We start from the raw sequence: 15,208 nt of genomic DNA, 5'->3' as shown, positions 1-15,208 counted from the left end.
CATCTTTAGCGTAAAGTTAAGGGAATAATGCAGAAAAACCCTTCAGTTTGAAGTGTACACTCAATAGGTTTGGAAAAACCTATGTCACCGTCTAAGCATGCCCTTGGTTCCGGAACATGCTCAGGACAGTGAGCGTTGCAGCTGACTCCATTCTGGGTGGGCCTCTGGGGGTTGGGTATCATGAGGAAACAAAGGAAGAAGCCCCCCGAATTTTGGATGTAAAGGACAAGGAGGTGCCAGAAGAGCCCTGGGCAGGTGGAGTTGAAGGTGGCAGGTTCTGTGTGATGCTGGGGGGACTGAAAATGGGCCTGGCAGTTTCTGCGGATCAGATGCTCAAGTTCTACAGAGACTGAGGTGACGGTGCTAAGGTCTGTGGACTGAGGGCTGGGAACTGGGATGGAGCTGACTTGGCTCTGCACAGGACCAGCGTCCCGGTCCCAGCCCCAGTGGGCAGAGATTATCTTATTCCCAACACAGCTCCTCTGCTGCTCTGGGAAAAATGTTTTAGATTATTTTAAAAAGTTATTTTATATTTTAGAAATAATATAAGTACATTACCAAAATAAGTTAGCAAACATAGCAAAGGAAAAACAATCACACATGCATCATCTCAACATCTCTACTTTTAACACTGAAGGATTTGTTACTAGTTCCTCTTTTCACAGCATAATAATAGAGAAATTAATTTTGCATTCCCCACTGGTGCATTCTCATACTACTTCATATCGTCTTCACAATTGCAACCTTTAATAGTGACAAAATGTTTCATTTCATAGAAATAAGTTACTTTACCATTCCATTTTTTGGTAAATTCAGTTGTTTCCAAGTCTTTACCATTTAGGTACCATTTTGATGACTGTTCACATATCTAGCCTGCTCCAAATTTTGGACTGCTTCCCTTAGGAAGAAGGGGATATACGAGGACGTTCAGTTCATGTGGCTCTTGTGGACATCTTTTTACCCATGGCTTCACCAAAGGATCGCACCCACCAATAACATTGCCACAACATGAGAGCCCATTTCATGGAACCCTCGCCACCCACTGGGCATTATCATTAAAAGGCATATAATTTGATCGGGAATAAATCATATTTTACATGATGTTTCGCCTCAGTCAGCTTTATTTTGTTGAATTTTTTCCACACTGTAGGTTAAGTCCCAGCTCTGCCACTCTCTCTGGTTGTGTGACCATGACTAAACAGCTTACATTCTCTGAACCTCAGTTTATCGACTTGTTAAATAGCTACCACTTCTGGAAGTTACTTGCAAATAAAAAAGCAAAATACAAACAAAGAAACACCCACACATCGTCATTCCGTATGTGGAAGGCATTACACTGGGTGTGTATAAATGATATTACCAGGCTTGGAGAGAACGCAGTGAATATGAGTGTCTGCATTTTGAATGATGCCGCTCAGGCCAGCATAGAAACTGGCAAGATGGCTCAGCGAGTGTGCAGCTGGAGCAATGCTGCCCTGCGCCTGGAGCACAAAACCCAGGGCGAACTGCTTTCCAGAGTCCCTCTGGGCAATGCAAGTGAGGCATGCATTGTCAGGGCATCCCTCGGTGCCGGGGGGCTTTCCTGAGCCTCGGGGAACTGTCTCTGGATGCGTTCTAGGCTTCCGGTGTCCCTGCTGCCTGTCCGTCAGTAATAAATCTCACCATGTAACTTGCTGCATGGGAATGGGTTCCGTCTCACCAGACTCAGGCAAGTTGGTGAACCTGCCTCACATGATCTACACCTCCCTGACAGCTACACCTGCAATTCCAAAGCCCAGGTCTGTCTCTTTTTGCTTACTTATCTTCCCCAGGCATGCACTGAGAAATAGCTTGTCATTGTTATTCTGGAATTTGCTTCAATTTTCCTCTTTTCCCAAGTTCTGATTCTTTTTCTCTAAACATTGCGGACTCCTCCCTCATACCAACGCCATGAAGATCGAAGACAGCAGTGCCGAGTGCCAGAACAGCCAGCTTTTTCTCTTCTCCATGTGGGCCTACATGTGCATGCTTTGGCATTTTATTGTTGTCTTGGATAAGGAAGCAGTGAGTGACCTTGGAGGTGAGGTAGCTGCAGGGAAGAGCTGACCTCTTAGGAGATGAATAAGGTGGCCACTCAGGATTCACCTGTGGGCTTTTGGAAGACCTGACCTTGAAAGAGGATCTAAGGGACTCACATAATGCTGCAGTGGGCTCAGCCGCTGCTTGGGACACTTGTATCCCTTGGCAGAGCACTGCTTTGAGTTCTCTCTCCTCTGCCTCTGATCCAGCTCCCTGCAGATGCTTCTGGGAATGCAGCAGATGATGGCGCAAGTACTTGAGTTCTTACCACCCACATGGGGGTCCCACATGGAGCTCCTGGCTCCTGGTTTTGACCTGGCCCAATCCTGCCTATTGTAGCCATTGGGGTAGTAAACCCATGGATGGAAGATCTCTCTCTCTCTCTCCTTTCAAATAAATAAGTAAATAAATAAGTAAAATAAGTAAAATAAAAAAGTAAATAAATCTTAAAAACAAATGATGATCCAAGTATGACTATGTGTTTGGCTCCCTAAAAGCAACCTGCATGGGTTTATATAGTAGGGACCACAATCCACGACTTCTGGGTGAGGTGAGCCAGGGACTATTCCTGAACTGTCCCAGATGACGGCTGCCAAATCCTGACTCAGCATATTCATCCGCCCCACAATCTGACTGCAGCATTTGAGGGGGCGATGAAAAAGCCTTCTCGTTCTTTATAGCAGACTTCTGGAGGAACATATAGCCCTGACCTTTCTCTTTCCCCAGACCTTTGACGCAGAGCAATGCATTTCACGACATCCCATTTACATTACACATCCCTAGCTTCTAGGTTGCAAAAAACAGTGTCGACCTCATGGTTTCTAGAAGAAATTTCCTCAGTTTCTCCCTATTAAAAAAAAAAAAAAAGGAAAAAACATCCTCCACCCTAATTCCTATTCTTACTAGACTCCTGCCTTTCCTCATTCTCCTACTTTCTCCCTTAATTAGCAAAGCCATGAAAAAGCCCAGTCCCCAGGTGCACCTGCCTTATAGCTGCGGTGGTCCCCAGGGAGCCGTGTTTCACTCTGTGTCTGTGCTGTGGCCTCCAGGATCTCTGTGAGCCACCACTGTGGCGGCTGCAGGCAGCAGCAGTCAGCACTGTGCTCCTGATCTGTGCCCTCCTAGGACCAGAAGGACATCTGGCCTCCCCCAACTCTTGTTTTTCCCCTAATATTTATTTAAATTATTTGAAAGGCAGAGTGGGAGACAGAGAGTGATAGAGATCTTCCATCTGCTGGGTCACTCCCCAAATGGCCGCAATGGTCAGGCTGAAGCCAGGAGCCAGGAACTCTATCCAGGTTTCTCATGTGGGTGCAGGGGCCCACGTATTTGGGCCATCTTCTGCTGCTTTTCCAGGTGCATTAGCAGGGAGCTGGGTGGGAAGTGGAGCAGCTGGGACTCGAAGGGGTGCCCTTCCTCTTCCTCTTCAGTTCTGGGGCAGCACCATCATGTGTGTATTTATTCAATGCGCCATATTAACCCCAAGGTCTCTGTTAGCGTGGAGGTATGTCAATAGTATAGCAAGCAGGTGCCCACATGAGATGCTGGCAACGCACATGCAGCTTAACCCACTGGGCCACAAGGCCAGCCCCTGGTTTCCCCACTTCTAAACAAGCCTTTTATTAAATAAAAAGAACTTTGCTGTGAGCTTTCTGGCTTCACTCTGTCATGGTTTACCGCATCTCTCCCCTTGCCTCCGCCTCCTCCGTGGGGCAGCACGGCTAGCCACGGGAGACGCAGGAGGTTCTAGCACGGTTCTCTCAACCCAGCTGCCACACACTGAGCAACACAGGAGCTCAATTTCCAGACTGGCTCCAGTGCAGGGCTGCTTGAGTGTTGGAACAAATCGAATTAAACAAATGCCCAATGCTGTGCATCACAGAGGGGAACAAGGTTGCTAATGACCTTGCAATTCCCAAGGAGTTTTTAAAACATTTTTGTAGTTTTCTTGTCAACTGCACGTTGTTTCCTGTCCACGGATTCTGGCCTTGATTGTCTCCCTTAGAAACTTCTCTGCCTGGTAGTGTCTGCCTGGATGCTCGTGTTGAAGAGGGGTGTTCCGGGTGCAGGGGTGGAGATTTGCTGTCTAAGCCCCACTGGGGGAGGCACGGTCAAGGCAGGTGATTTGTTGGGAAACTCCTCAAGGTCAAGAGTTTTAGGCTAGGGCTAGTCAAAGGCCCCCTGAGACAAGATGTTGCAATCGCCTGCCTGGAAAAAAAAATAAGACCTGGCAGCCAAGCTCTGGATATTGGGTTGGAAAAAGTTCTCCAGTGTCTGCACTCACAACTCAGCCGCTTAATTCCCCTCTTCCCTCTCGCACCCACACCCTCAACTACACAGGGTGCTCCCAGCACCGCCATGACCCTCTGTGTTACTATCTTTGGAGCAATGGGTCTCTATCAGGAGTTTGGAGACATCACCAGGTGTCTGGCTGTCAGGACTGGACGGATGGGGGTTGGGTGCAGGTGACAGTGCATGAGCAGAGGGCAGGGGTGCTGGTCAACACGTCGCAGTGCTCTGGCCATCCCCACTCACCACCGCCAAGAACAATCTTGTCCAAAGCATGAAGTGTCAGGGTTGAGAAGCCTGGACGTAGGAAGTCAATTTCCAGGCTTCTTTTTGGGATGAGGAGGGACGCTGGCCCAAAAGTGACAGATCCAGGGAACGATCCACATCTCCAGTCTTTACTCCAGATTCCTTATTTTCGCTCCCCTCTTAACCCAGTTCCAGGGGCACAAGATGCTGCCAGGTTTGAAGATCATGGTGCAAATTATATATATATTTTTTTCCAGGTCTCCCTACTGTTTGTTAGCTTAGGATTCAAAGCTGTCCTTAGTCTGCTAAACAAGTCCCTCTATTTTCATGCTTCCAAAGTGTTTTTGCTCTTGGCTCTTCCCATGTTTTCCTCACCCACATGGGCCCTTCCTCTTCCTCTCCAGTTCTGGGGCTGTATTATCATGTGTGTATTTATTCAATGCGCCATATTTACCCCAAGGTCTCTATTAGCATGGAGGTATGTCAATAATATAGTAAGAGAAAAGAAAGTAGATTACAATGTATTTTGGAAAATATTCCATTTAAAAAAAAAACAAGCTTAAATACAAACTTTTAAATAATTATTTTTAATCTCTTTGTACATAGAAAAATATCTAGAAATTATGTACATGACGCCGACCATATCTGAGCAGTGGAATGGCAGAGGAATTGTACTTTCTCCTGTAAACTTTTTATCTGTAGCTCAACTTTGTCTACAATGATTGCATATTTCTTTTATACACAGATGCCAAGAAAAATGATCAAATACTTGAAAAGGAGACAAAAAGATGATCGCATGCCCTTTCAGTGTCATGCTAGAACACTGTTTAACTTGTCCACCTAAGGAATTCGCCAGAGAATTACGCCTTTGATGTGCTATTTACTAGTCGCAAGGCCAAAACTCAGTGAAGTTGCATATCAACATGTTATATGTTTGTCCAGGGGAGATGAAAATTATTTCTATCTAACAGAAGCTATAAACCCAAAGTTACAGCTTTACTGCCGTATAGGACATGGACCAATTTTTGATCTAACCTAACAATCATAATCCAACATTCTCTCTTCAGTTCCTATAAATACGAAATTGATTCAGTGTTTCATCATTTGGATTGTTCTGACATGAATGAATTAAATAAATCTTTGACACGTTTATAGTTGTATCAGAATTATGTTTTTAGCATTTTGAAAGTGCTTTGATACATGAATGAAATCATAAAGCAGTTGCCAATTGGACGGTAGGAAAAGAATCAAATGAACACCAAAGCAAGTAAGTTCTAGGACGAGCCCAGCCCCTGGCTGCGGCGCCACCTGGGTGCTCTGGCAGGGCTTCCGTTGGATCTGTCTGAGCACTGATGCCTTTACTCACCTTGGGACAGCCAGCAACGCTGAGAGACGTGAGGTTGACACAGTAAATGGCTAACGCTCTAATAGTATCATCTGACAGCTGAGGGCAATACGAGACATCCAAGTGTTCCAGGGTTCGTGAGCTTTTGCAGAACGCCTGTAAGAAATGCCAAGGTCAAAGGGTTTTTTTTTTTTTTTTTCATTGCCAAATCTTTATTCAAGTGTTGCATTTATCTAGAGCCACCTTAGCCATAGCGGTTCACTTAGGATACATTTAAGTCTCTGAAATATAAACACCGTGTCTTATTTTCACAAAAAGGAAGAAAAATTAGCTCCCAAATCTTTTTACAATGAAAGATCCTCACACACCAGCTTCACCAATTGGTAAAACTCAAGTGCCTGCTAACAAAATTTAGTCCTCCTGAAGTTAGAACTGGTGACATTTGACTCACTGGGTCAGTAGTTATTAGTGTTATATTCAGCCAAATGAGTTGAGGAAAAGGAATCTGGAGGTGAAATCGGATGGCAAGCACTCTGGAGTTGACAGAGGAATGTGATGCAAAGAGGAATTCTTTAGAGTCAGACAGACGTGGGTTTTAATTTCTTGTCCACCACCTGTTACCTCTGAAACGTCACAAGTCATTTAACCCTTCGACGCCTCGGTTTCTTATCTTCAGGAAAACAACACTGTTTTGAAATTCCAAGACGGGCATCAGGAACGGCTAGGGTTAGAAAAGGGCCTGCAAGTCCTTGGAAATCTTCCCTTTATCACACTATCTCTTAATTTTCATGCCTATTTTCAGTACAAGTCGAACTGAGTGATAAAAGCAGTCGACCAGGAAATAAAAGCTTGGAACTCAGCAGTTACACCGGAACAGAAGCATTCACCAAAGTACACTGAACCGTGTTTGCCAAAATGCACTAATAAATCAAGCAGGTAGAAACCAGAAATCGTGCCCCATTCACGGTGATACTTCTGGGAGATGTGCCTGCCCCAAGTGTAAGAGTTACACGTAAGTACACGTGCTCAGGCTGTGCCGAGGGTTTGCCTCACCGTGAAGCAGTTCAAGCTCTTAAAGTTCTCGGAGACCGCAGTAAGTCATCACTTACTAGTCTAGCTATACTCGCTAGACTTAGAAAGCCTAGTGGGTTACTATAAGGTATTCCTTGTCTGTAAGTTAACAGTGGGTGTCCACGGGACAACTTGTTCTTTTCCTCTCAGGTGTAAAGGCAGGACCTGGGCTACAAGATCAGTTCATGGCCATCAGGAGGACGCCAGGGATAAAACCACCAGTTGCCTTCTCTCTCATGTTTTTGCCTGTTCGCTCTCATTTCAGCCCTAAAGACAACTGGCAAGAAGTAGGAAGCCAGCTCTTTTCTTCAGCCAGTTCATAGAAGAGGCGGGAAAAGACAGAAGATAAGACTAGGGCCAAGGCATCCCACAGAGCAGGGCCAGCACCCTGGCTCGGCCACTGTGTGGGTTACGGAGCGTCTCCCAGCCCCAGCATCTTCTCCTTGGGGAAAATGGTAGCAATACCCATAGCAAGTGTGCTCGTGCGGGTTATAAAATAACATGTATCTCTGAGATGGCTCCTAACACAAAATGGATTCTCTCATTAGTCACGATGCTGCCTACAGTACACAGCAGTGACACTGGTTAGTGCTGTGATTAGTGCTTGGGCACATAGTGAGCACTCTATAATGTTAACCGATGCCTTAACTTTGGCAATGCGTATGTATACTACAATTGGAACAACACAGAGGGGAACTCATCCCCTGTGCAAGGATGGCATGCCAATCTGTGAGGTATCCTCTATTTTTCTCAGTAAGTAGGGAAAAGTTCAGGAGATCTGTTGTGCAACATGGTGGCTATAATTCATAATGAGGTGTTGTGTATTTGAATACTGAGAGTAGAGTTTGAATGAATTTAGACAAGAGAGTTTCAATGTTCTCACACCCTCAAAATGTTAAGTATATAAGGCAATATACATGTTCATCAATGAGGTAACCATTTTGATACACGTATCAAAACATCAGGTTTCACTCCATAAATATGTACATTTGTCAGTTTAAAAAACTTTGCATCTCATTAAGAATAAAATAAACATTAATTATCACTGGGATGTGTATATGACACCAATAACAATAAAAATGCACACCTGTACTGAACTTTCAGGAACCTAAAAGATACTGCTTATTTCACCACAAATCACCGTCTTTCCCTGCCCACAAACAGCCAGCAGTGATTACCCCAGCCTCTGATCTCACGCACAACTTGTCTTTTCCAACTGATTCAGCACTTACGCCACTCAACTCGTTCCTGTATTCTGACTAACTGCATGGAAATCTATCCGGTCTAGCAACTAAGTGAGCTCAGAAACTGGAAGGGGCAGCTTGCCAGGAAACAGTGGATTATCCCTGTCCTTGGAGATAATCCAGGATAGGGGCCACACCCAGAGGGGCGCAGCTGGGTGTCTATCTTTGCATGACTGGAATCTGTGGTCTTGCCTCTCATCTCAGAGATTCAATAACCTTCTCAGTGAGAGAGCAGTAGGTGTCTCATGGCACTGCCTGGAACGCTGCGAGCTTTGATATCCCTTTGCAAGGATCATATTTGGAACACAGTAAATTCTCAATAAATACTAGTCATTTGGCTGACCTTTTCTAAGTGTTCTCAAGAAAATTAAAAAGACTGCTTTCATAAAACAAGAACTTTTGTGCTAGGGCCAGCATTGTGGTGCCGCGAATAAAGCCACCACCTGCAATGCTGGCATGCCATAGGAGCTCCAGTTTGTGCCCCAGCTCCTCCACTCTGATCCAGCTTCCTGCTAATGGCCTGGGAAAGCAGCAGAGGATGGCCCAAGTGTTGAGGCCCCTGCCACCCAGGTGGGAGACCTGGAAGAAGCTCCTGGCTCTTTGACCTGGCCCAGCCCTGGCCATTGTAGCCATCTTGGGAGTGAACCAGCAGATGGAAGATCGATCTCTCTCTCTCTCTCTCTCTCTCTCTCCCTCCCTCCCTCCCCCCTTCTCCCTTTCCCTCTCTCTCTGTAACTCTGACCTTCAAATAAGTAAATCTTTTTTTAAAAATGAACTCGTGTTGCAAAATAGGAAAACATCACTTTCTACTTAGAGAATGGATAGAGATTCAGGAACCAGAGAAAATTTAAAGCAAGAAAGAATATTTAAACCACCAGAGTAATTTTTTTTAAAGATTTATTTATTTATTTGAAAGTCAGAGTTATACAGAGAGAGAAGGGGGGAGAGAGAGAGAGAGAGAGAGGTCTTCCAACTGCTGGTTCACTCCCCAAATGGCTGCAATGGCCAGAGCTGTGCCGATCCAAAGCCAGGAGCCAGGAGCCTCCTCCAGGTCTCCCATGAAAGCGCAGGGGTCCAAGGACTTGGGCCATCTTCTGCTTTCCCAGGCCATAGCGGAGAGCTGGATTGGAAGTGGAGCAGCAGGGTCTCGAACCAGCGCCCATATGGGATGCCAGCACTGCAGGCAGAGGCTTTACCCACTATGCCACAGCGCTGGGCCCTGGAGTAATTTATTGAAAGCTGAAACAAGTGTTAAAGGGACACCCAAGGCTCAGAGTGTCTGAGAATTCCTGTGCAGTAGCTCTGCCAACATCTAGGACCTGCTGAATCAGTCCTGCTCCATGCCTTTTTAACGACTCCGATATTCTGTGAACTTTCTCAGAGGCTTTAATAAGCTATTAAACTGTTTAATAAGCTATTGAAACTAAAAATAGCTTATGAACAAATGATTCTAAGGTCCCTGATGCATGTCTGGTACCATTCACATCCTTTGAAAATCTGAGGCACAAAGATGGGCCCAATGCTTTATGCTCCAATCGGTGGTAAATTCCAGAACTAAAGTCAAAACTTCTCCTCTCTTACAATTCGCACTTTCCTTACAGATGTGTAGGTCACTTAAGTACTGAAGTCCGTAGGCCTATGTCCACATCATCACTCACGAAATCCCGTCTCCCCCCTTAGACAAGATTCTCATCTGCTCTCTAGCTCCGGTCCTCCAGAACCAAACACATGTCAATGACACCGAGTTTCCTTTCTTGGAAAAGCTACCCCACCCTTCTGCCCAGTCCAAGTCTTTCCTAGTGAAGATAGAGAAATATATAAAAGCGAGCAGATTTGGCTCCCTGCTCACATATCACAATTTTGCTGTGGGATAACAACTTTAAGTCTCTGACAGAGTTGAACCTCCCTCTCCCCCACCCACCCCCCGCCCGGATCTTCTGAGCTGAGTCAGTGTGAAGCTACATTCCTCAGTTGGGTATGTAGAAGAACTGGGTTTCCCTTGAATTTGCTGTCACAGTAATGTGCTTCTGTCGAAGTCCTGACTTAAACCAGCTTGACAGGTGGCAGGTCCTTGCCTTAGACCAAATCATTTCGTGTTTCATGCTCATGACATCCTCTGTTGGCTGTTTGCCTCATTAGGTCCTGATGGGGTCTACCGCAACATTGGCTGCTTTTTTTTGTCCCCCTTGTCTGTTGATAATTCTGGAAAGATCTTGTGCTGTCAAGAATCATTTTCTATAATGATTATCTCTGACAGCCTCAGAGGCTAGCATACAACTTACATGATTTTCAGTCGTAAACTAAATACAAAATTCCGGTTTTGAATTCGCATTTGGATCTCCTACATAATATGAGATGTACAGCTGCATCCCCCAAAGATGGGCGTGTTCCCACTCAGCATGAGAGCAAGTGGGAGAGCTCACGGCCCGGGCACTGGAACCAATCCCACAGTGCCATCCTGCACCCGCAGCCCTCCTGCCAGAGGCCAGCCCAGACTCAGGGGACACGCGGCTTTCAGTACAGAGAGGACTCTGTGAAAGGGAAAGGGGACCACAATGGGTCCAGTGCAGGTATTTCCAAAGTACAGCCATGGTGAAACTCGGTACGAAAAGCTACGGTGACCTAGACTGTCAGCTTTAGCTTCGCATTAGCTCAAATGTGGCTCCTTTCACACAGTTCCTCAATTCAGTCTTTGTTATTTTTTAAAATATTTATGGTGTTTATTTAAAAGGCAGAGTTACAGAGACAGAGACAGAAAGAAGAGAGGGAGAGGTCTTCCAACCACTGGTTCACTCCCTAAATAGCCACAACAGCCAGGGCTGGGCCAGGCTGCATCCAGCAGGCAGGAGCTTCTTCCTGGTCTTGCACGTGGGTGCCAGGTATGCAAGCACTTGGGTATGCAAGCACTCTGTTGCTCTCCCAGGCACATTAGCAGGGAGCTGGATCAGAAGTGGAGTAGCCAGGACTTGAACCATTGCCCATATGGGATGCTGGCCCTGCAGGCCGTGGCCCATCCTGCTACACCACAATGCCATTCCCCACCCCCAATTCATTCTTGAGCAAGAAATGCCTCTTCCACGTTCCTACAGCTTTTCCATTTTTTTTCTCACTTTCTACTTCCATTACAGCTACTCAGATGAGCCTAATTGTGTTGTTTTTGGCATTGATTTTAGCTACTGCTGATTTTTTTTAAAATTAAAGATTTATTGGGGCTGGCTCTGTGGCATAGATGGTTGAACCACTGTTTACAGGGCTGGCATCCCATATGTGCGCCAGTTTGAGTCCTGGTTGCTCCACTTCTGATCCAGCTCCTGGCTAATGTGCCTGGGAAAGTGGCAGAAGATGGGCCAAGTCCATGGGCTCTTGCACCCATGTCAGTGACCCAGATGAAGGTCCTGGCTTCCCCTGGCCCAGCCCTGGCTGTTGTGGCCATTTGAGGAGTGAACCAGAGGATGGAAAACTTCTGTCTCTCTGTCTCTGCATTTCTGTAACTCTGCCTTTCCAATAAATAAATAAATCTTTTTTTAAAAAAAGATTTTAAAATTTATAAGATTTAGAAATCTTTTTAAAAAATATTTATTTATTTTGAAAGCATTACAGAGGGCACGAAGCTGGGGCATGCAGTGGCCTGAGTTCAAATCTTGCTCTTGGAAGTTCTATGTCTGGATAAATTACCCAACCTCTCTGAACCGCAATGTACTCATCTGCAACATGGGAATGACATTGTATGTTAACAGGGCACTGACTTCCTAGAGTTGGGAAAATTCAGTGATTGCGTCTGAGTTTGCCACTGAGCGGTACCCGGCACACAGCGGGCCTGCAGCAAATCACACCTAGAACTAGTATTGTATTCACCGCTTCTGTGTGACTGCTTGCCAAATTTATTCCATCATGAACACCACAGGAAAGATTCTTAGAGAACACATTTTCAAGAAGTATCTCTTAATGAACTTTGTAAGTTACGTAGATGTTCGGCTGGTCAGATATGTTATATGTCATAAACATACGAAGACAAGTAAAAATGTATGGCATGAAAATAAATCTAAAGAAAAGTTCTCGAAGTGCACGCGCTTTCTAGGCACACCAAACACACTGTTTTGTTCATTTGCCAGAGAAAAAGCTTCCTGTGGAGAGGCTTTCTCAGTTTGGTTGTCAGCAAAGCTTCATGGGTTGTGAGATGCACCAATTCCAGGAATTTGGTAAAAACAAGGGAATTGCTTTTAAAATATAAGATGTGGCAGATACATAAAAAGAAGGCAAATGGGGGAAGCTAAAGAACAGAAGGGGTAAGCAGAGAACATAATGTGCCCTGGGAAAACCCAAAGGACAAAAGATTAGGAAATGACCAAAACAAGTAGCCTTGAATTACTTTTGGTAATTAGAATGTGTTGGAAAAAAATTGCAGAAAAGTTACCGGCTTTACATTTTTATCTCCAAAATAAAAATGAGCTGGAGTTGGACTACTCAAAGAGCAATGAGGTATTTTTCTTGTGTTGTAGTCTGCAGAATCATCCACACTTTCTCCATTTCTTGGTAATTTACAAAAAAGGGGGGTACCCCGTGGCCCAATTAGCTGGTGATCCATTAGGTGTGGGACAAGGACCTCAGCTGTAACAACCAGTCTGAAAGACACGAAGAATTTCTATGTGAACAACCAGCTCTATCAACTTTTGTTCTGTTTCTTATCCTTCCTTAAGGAAATGGCAGCCTGGGGCTGGCGCTGTGGCACAGTGGGTGAAGGGGCTGCCTGCCGTGCAGGATCTCACATTGGAGCACTGGTTTCACTAGTTCCCCACTCCTGTGCCTGCAAAAGTATCAGAAGGTGGCCCAAGCCCTCAGGCTCCTACACCCATGTGGGAGACCCAGATGGAGCCCCTGGCTCCCGGCCTAGCCCCAGCCCGCGTCGGCACGTTACAGTGAACCAATGGGTGGAAGATGTCTTTCTCTCTCAGTCTCTGCCTCTCTCATTCTGCCTTTCAAATAAATAAATATTTAAAAAGGAAAAAGAAAGAAAACGACAACCTAGCTGCCACACCACCCTCCTGTGACTTCCCACATTTAAAGATCTCTAAGAAATACGAGTTCATGACCTGTCAGTCCTGCTCTGACCTCCCGCGTTGGGACAGGATGGAGCCAGGGATGATGTAATGCAGGGAGACGGCCAGTTGCAGGAAAGCACAGGGTCTGGAATCTGGCAGGGTTTCTCCGTGACCTTGAACAAGCCATTTGACTTCGAGTTTCTTCATCTCCGAGGGGAGAACAAATCTGTCTACCTATCTCATAGGCTTACTGAAAGAAGGGGATACACTGTATCTTCCGAATAAAAGAGACAGACACAGCACCTTATACACACACTGGCTTTTTATGTGTCCACCGTGGAACCATGGAGATCCTGGGGCCACCCTGTCCCTCACTTCAAGACCGGGAAACATCACCTCCAATGTGATGAGGCCCTTGGGATGAGAAAACACCATGAACAACAGAACTGGAAGTGACAGAAAGGGTTATTAGAACTCATAACATGGGCCGACACCGCGGCTCACTAGGCACACCAGGTTCTAGTCCCAGTTGGGGCACTGGATTCTGTCCCGGTTGCCCCTCTTCCAGGCCAGTTCTCTGCTGTGGCCAGCGCGGATCTGCCTTCGGATCAGCGTGGTGCGCCAGCCGCGGCGGCCATTGGAGGGTGAACCAACGGCAAAGGAAGATCTTTCTCTCTGTCTCTCTCTCTCTGTCCACTCTGCCTGTCAAAAACAAACAAACAAACAAACAAACAAAAAAAAACTCATAACATGGAGAAAAACAGCTCCCATGGGACATGCCACAGGCACCCTGGCCACGTTGGGTGAGGCACAATGAGCAAAGCCTGGGCGTGTCACCCAGAAAGAGGATCAAACCCAAATCGGCCTATTTGGTGTAAGAAGCTAAAGAAACAGAGATTCAAGCTAAGAGTTGGAAAGAGGGATTCTGATGTTTATTTTCCCTGCCTTTTTATCCAATCTGACAGGCTTTGGTTAACTTTTGGCAAATTTCATCTTTCATAGGGCTACACTAATGTTCCAGGGGCAGCCAAAGGTGTGGGAGCAGCCTCCTGTGGATTATCTTCCTTTTAACGAGGTCTCTGATAAGCTCTGCTCTGTGGGTGCTCGACATGAGAATAACAGACGTGCACACCCCTTTAGCAAGCTCAGCAGAACTTCAGTTGTCCGGGAGTGGTTCTCCCTGGCGGGAATTGGGCCAGGAGCCAGTGTTGGTGTGGGGGTGTTCCCAGCTTCAGCTGCTTCTCAGCCAAGACAACACGGTACCCAGGGCTCTCCAGTCTTCGGGGGAACCTTGCAGACTATGGGAAACTGACAAGCTGTCAAATCCCACATCCTTTGAAGTCTGGCAAATTTCTAACTCTGTTGTGCTGCCTCCACAATTGGAAACACACTGATGTCAGCGGGAACAGAGAATACTGAGCTTGTTTCTTTTGCTCAGTCTTTGAAGAACAGGGTCTAAGTATCTTGGCAGGAGTTCCTCTGTGATTCCCAGCTGGTTCCAGGTGCTCCGGGTCTCCTGGGCCACGTTGTTCTGTCCTAGCTTTTTGAAGGCCATTCTTAGCCTGGACAGCCACCTCGCACACAGATTTTTGTAGCAAAGCTCTTAATTGTTCCAGGTTTCATGGAGATTGAGTTCTCAGATACTCCCACATCTTGAATTCTGCAAGAAAAATCTCTTAGTTCCCTCTCCCAAGGCCCTGTAAAACAATTCTAAGCCTCAGATCCCCTGGGATCTTCATCATAAGCTGTTAAGTATTTCCCAATGGTAGCCTGGAGTATTAGACAGGAAGAAAGATTTTCCTGCACAATGTGACCAGTAGACATAGGGTCTAAGTGTCTGGCTGTCCCACCTCCCCAGACAGGCGACTGCAGAATTTCTGCTGCACCAAAAGGCCAAGATTTAAAGCCATTTTGGA

The 15,208-nt window shown here is 46.0% G+C and overlaps 1 protein-coding gene and 1 pseudogene across 1 annotated transcript in view; one reads left to right on the top strand and one right to left on the bottom strand.

Annotated features, from left to right (window-relative positions):
• The window catches only part of FBXL13 (F-box and leucine rich repeat protein 13), a 244,710-nt gene that overhangs the window by 2,290 nt on the left and 227,212 nt on the right, over positions 1-15,208 (bottom strand). The window contains exon 19 of the mRNA XM_008258313.5: positions 5,960-6,094. Within this exon, the coding sequence (XP_008256535.3) occupies positions 5,960-6,094 (135 nt within the window). The remainder of the gene's footprint in view (positions 1-5,959; positions 6,095-15,208) is intronic.
• Positions 7,666-7,758, top strand: LOC127491898 (U6 spliceosomal RNA; annotated as a pseudogene).

The sequence above is a fragment of the Oryctolagus cuniculus genome, chromosome 3, assembly GCF_051225735.1.
Source record: "Oryctolagus cuniculus isolate XC-2025 breed Fujian yellow rabbit chromosome 3, ASM5122573v1, whole genome shotgun sequence".
Taxonomy (NCBI): domain Eukaryota; kingdom Metazoa; phylum Chordata; class Mammalia; order Lagomorpha; family Leporidae; genus Oryctolagus; species Oryctolagus cuniculus.
This window is presented reverse-complemented; position numbering and strand designations above follow the sequence as displayed.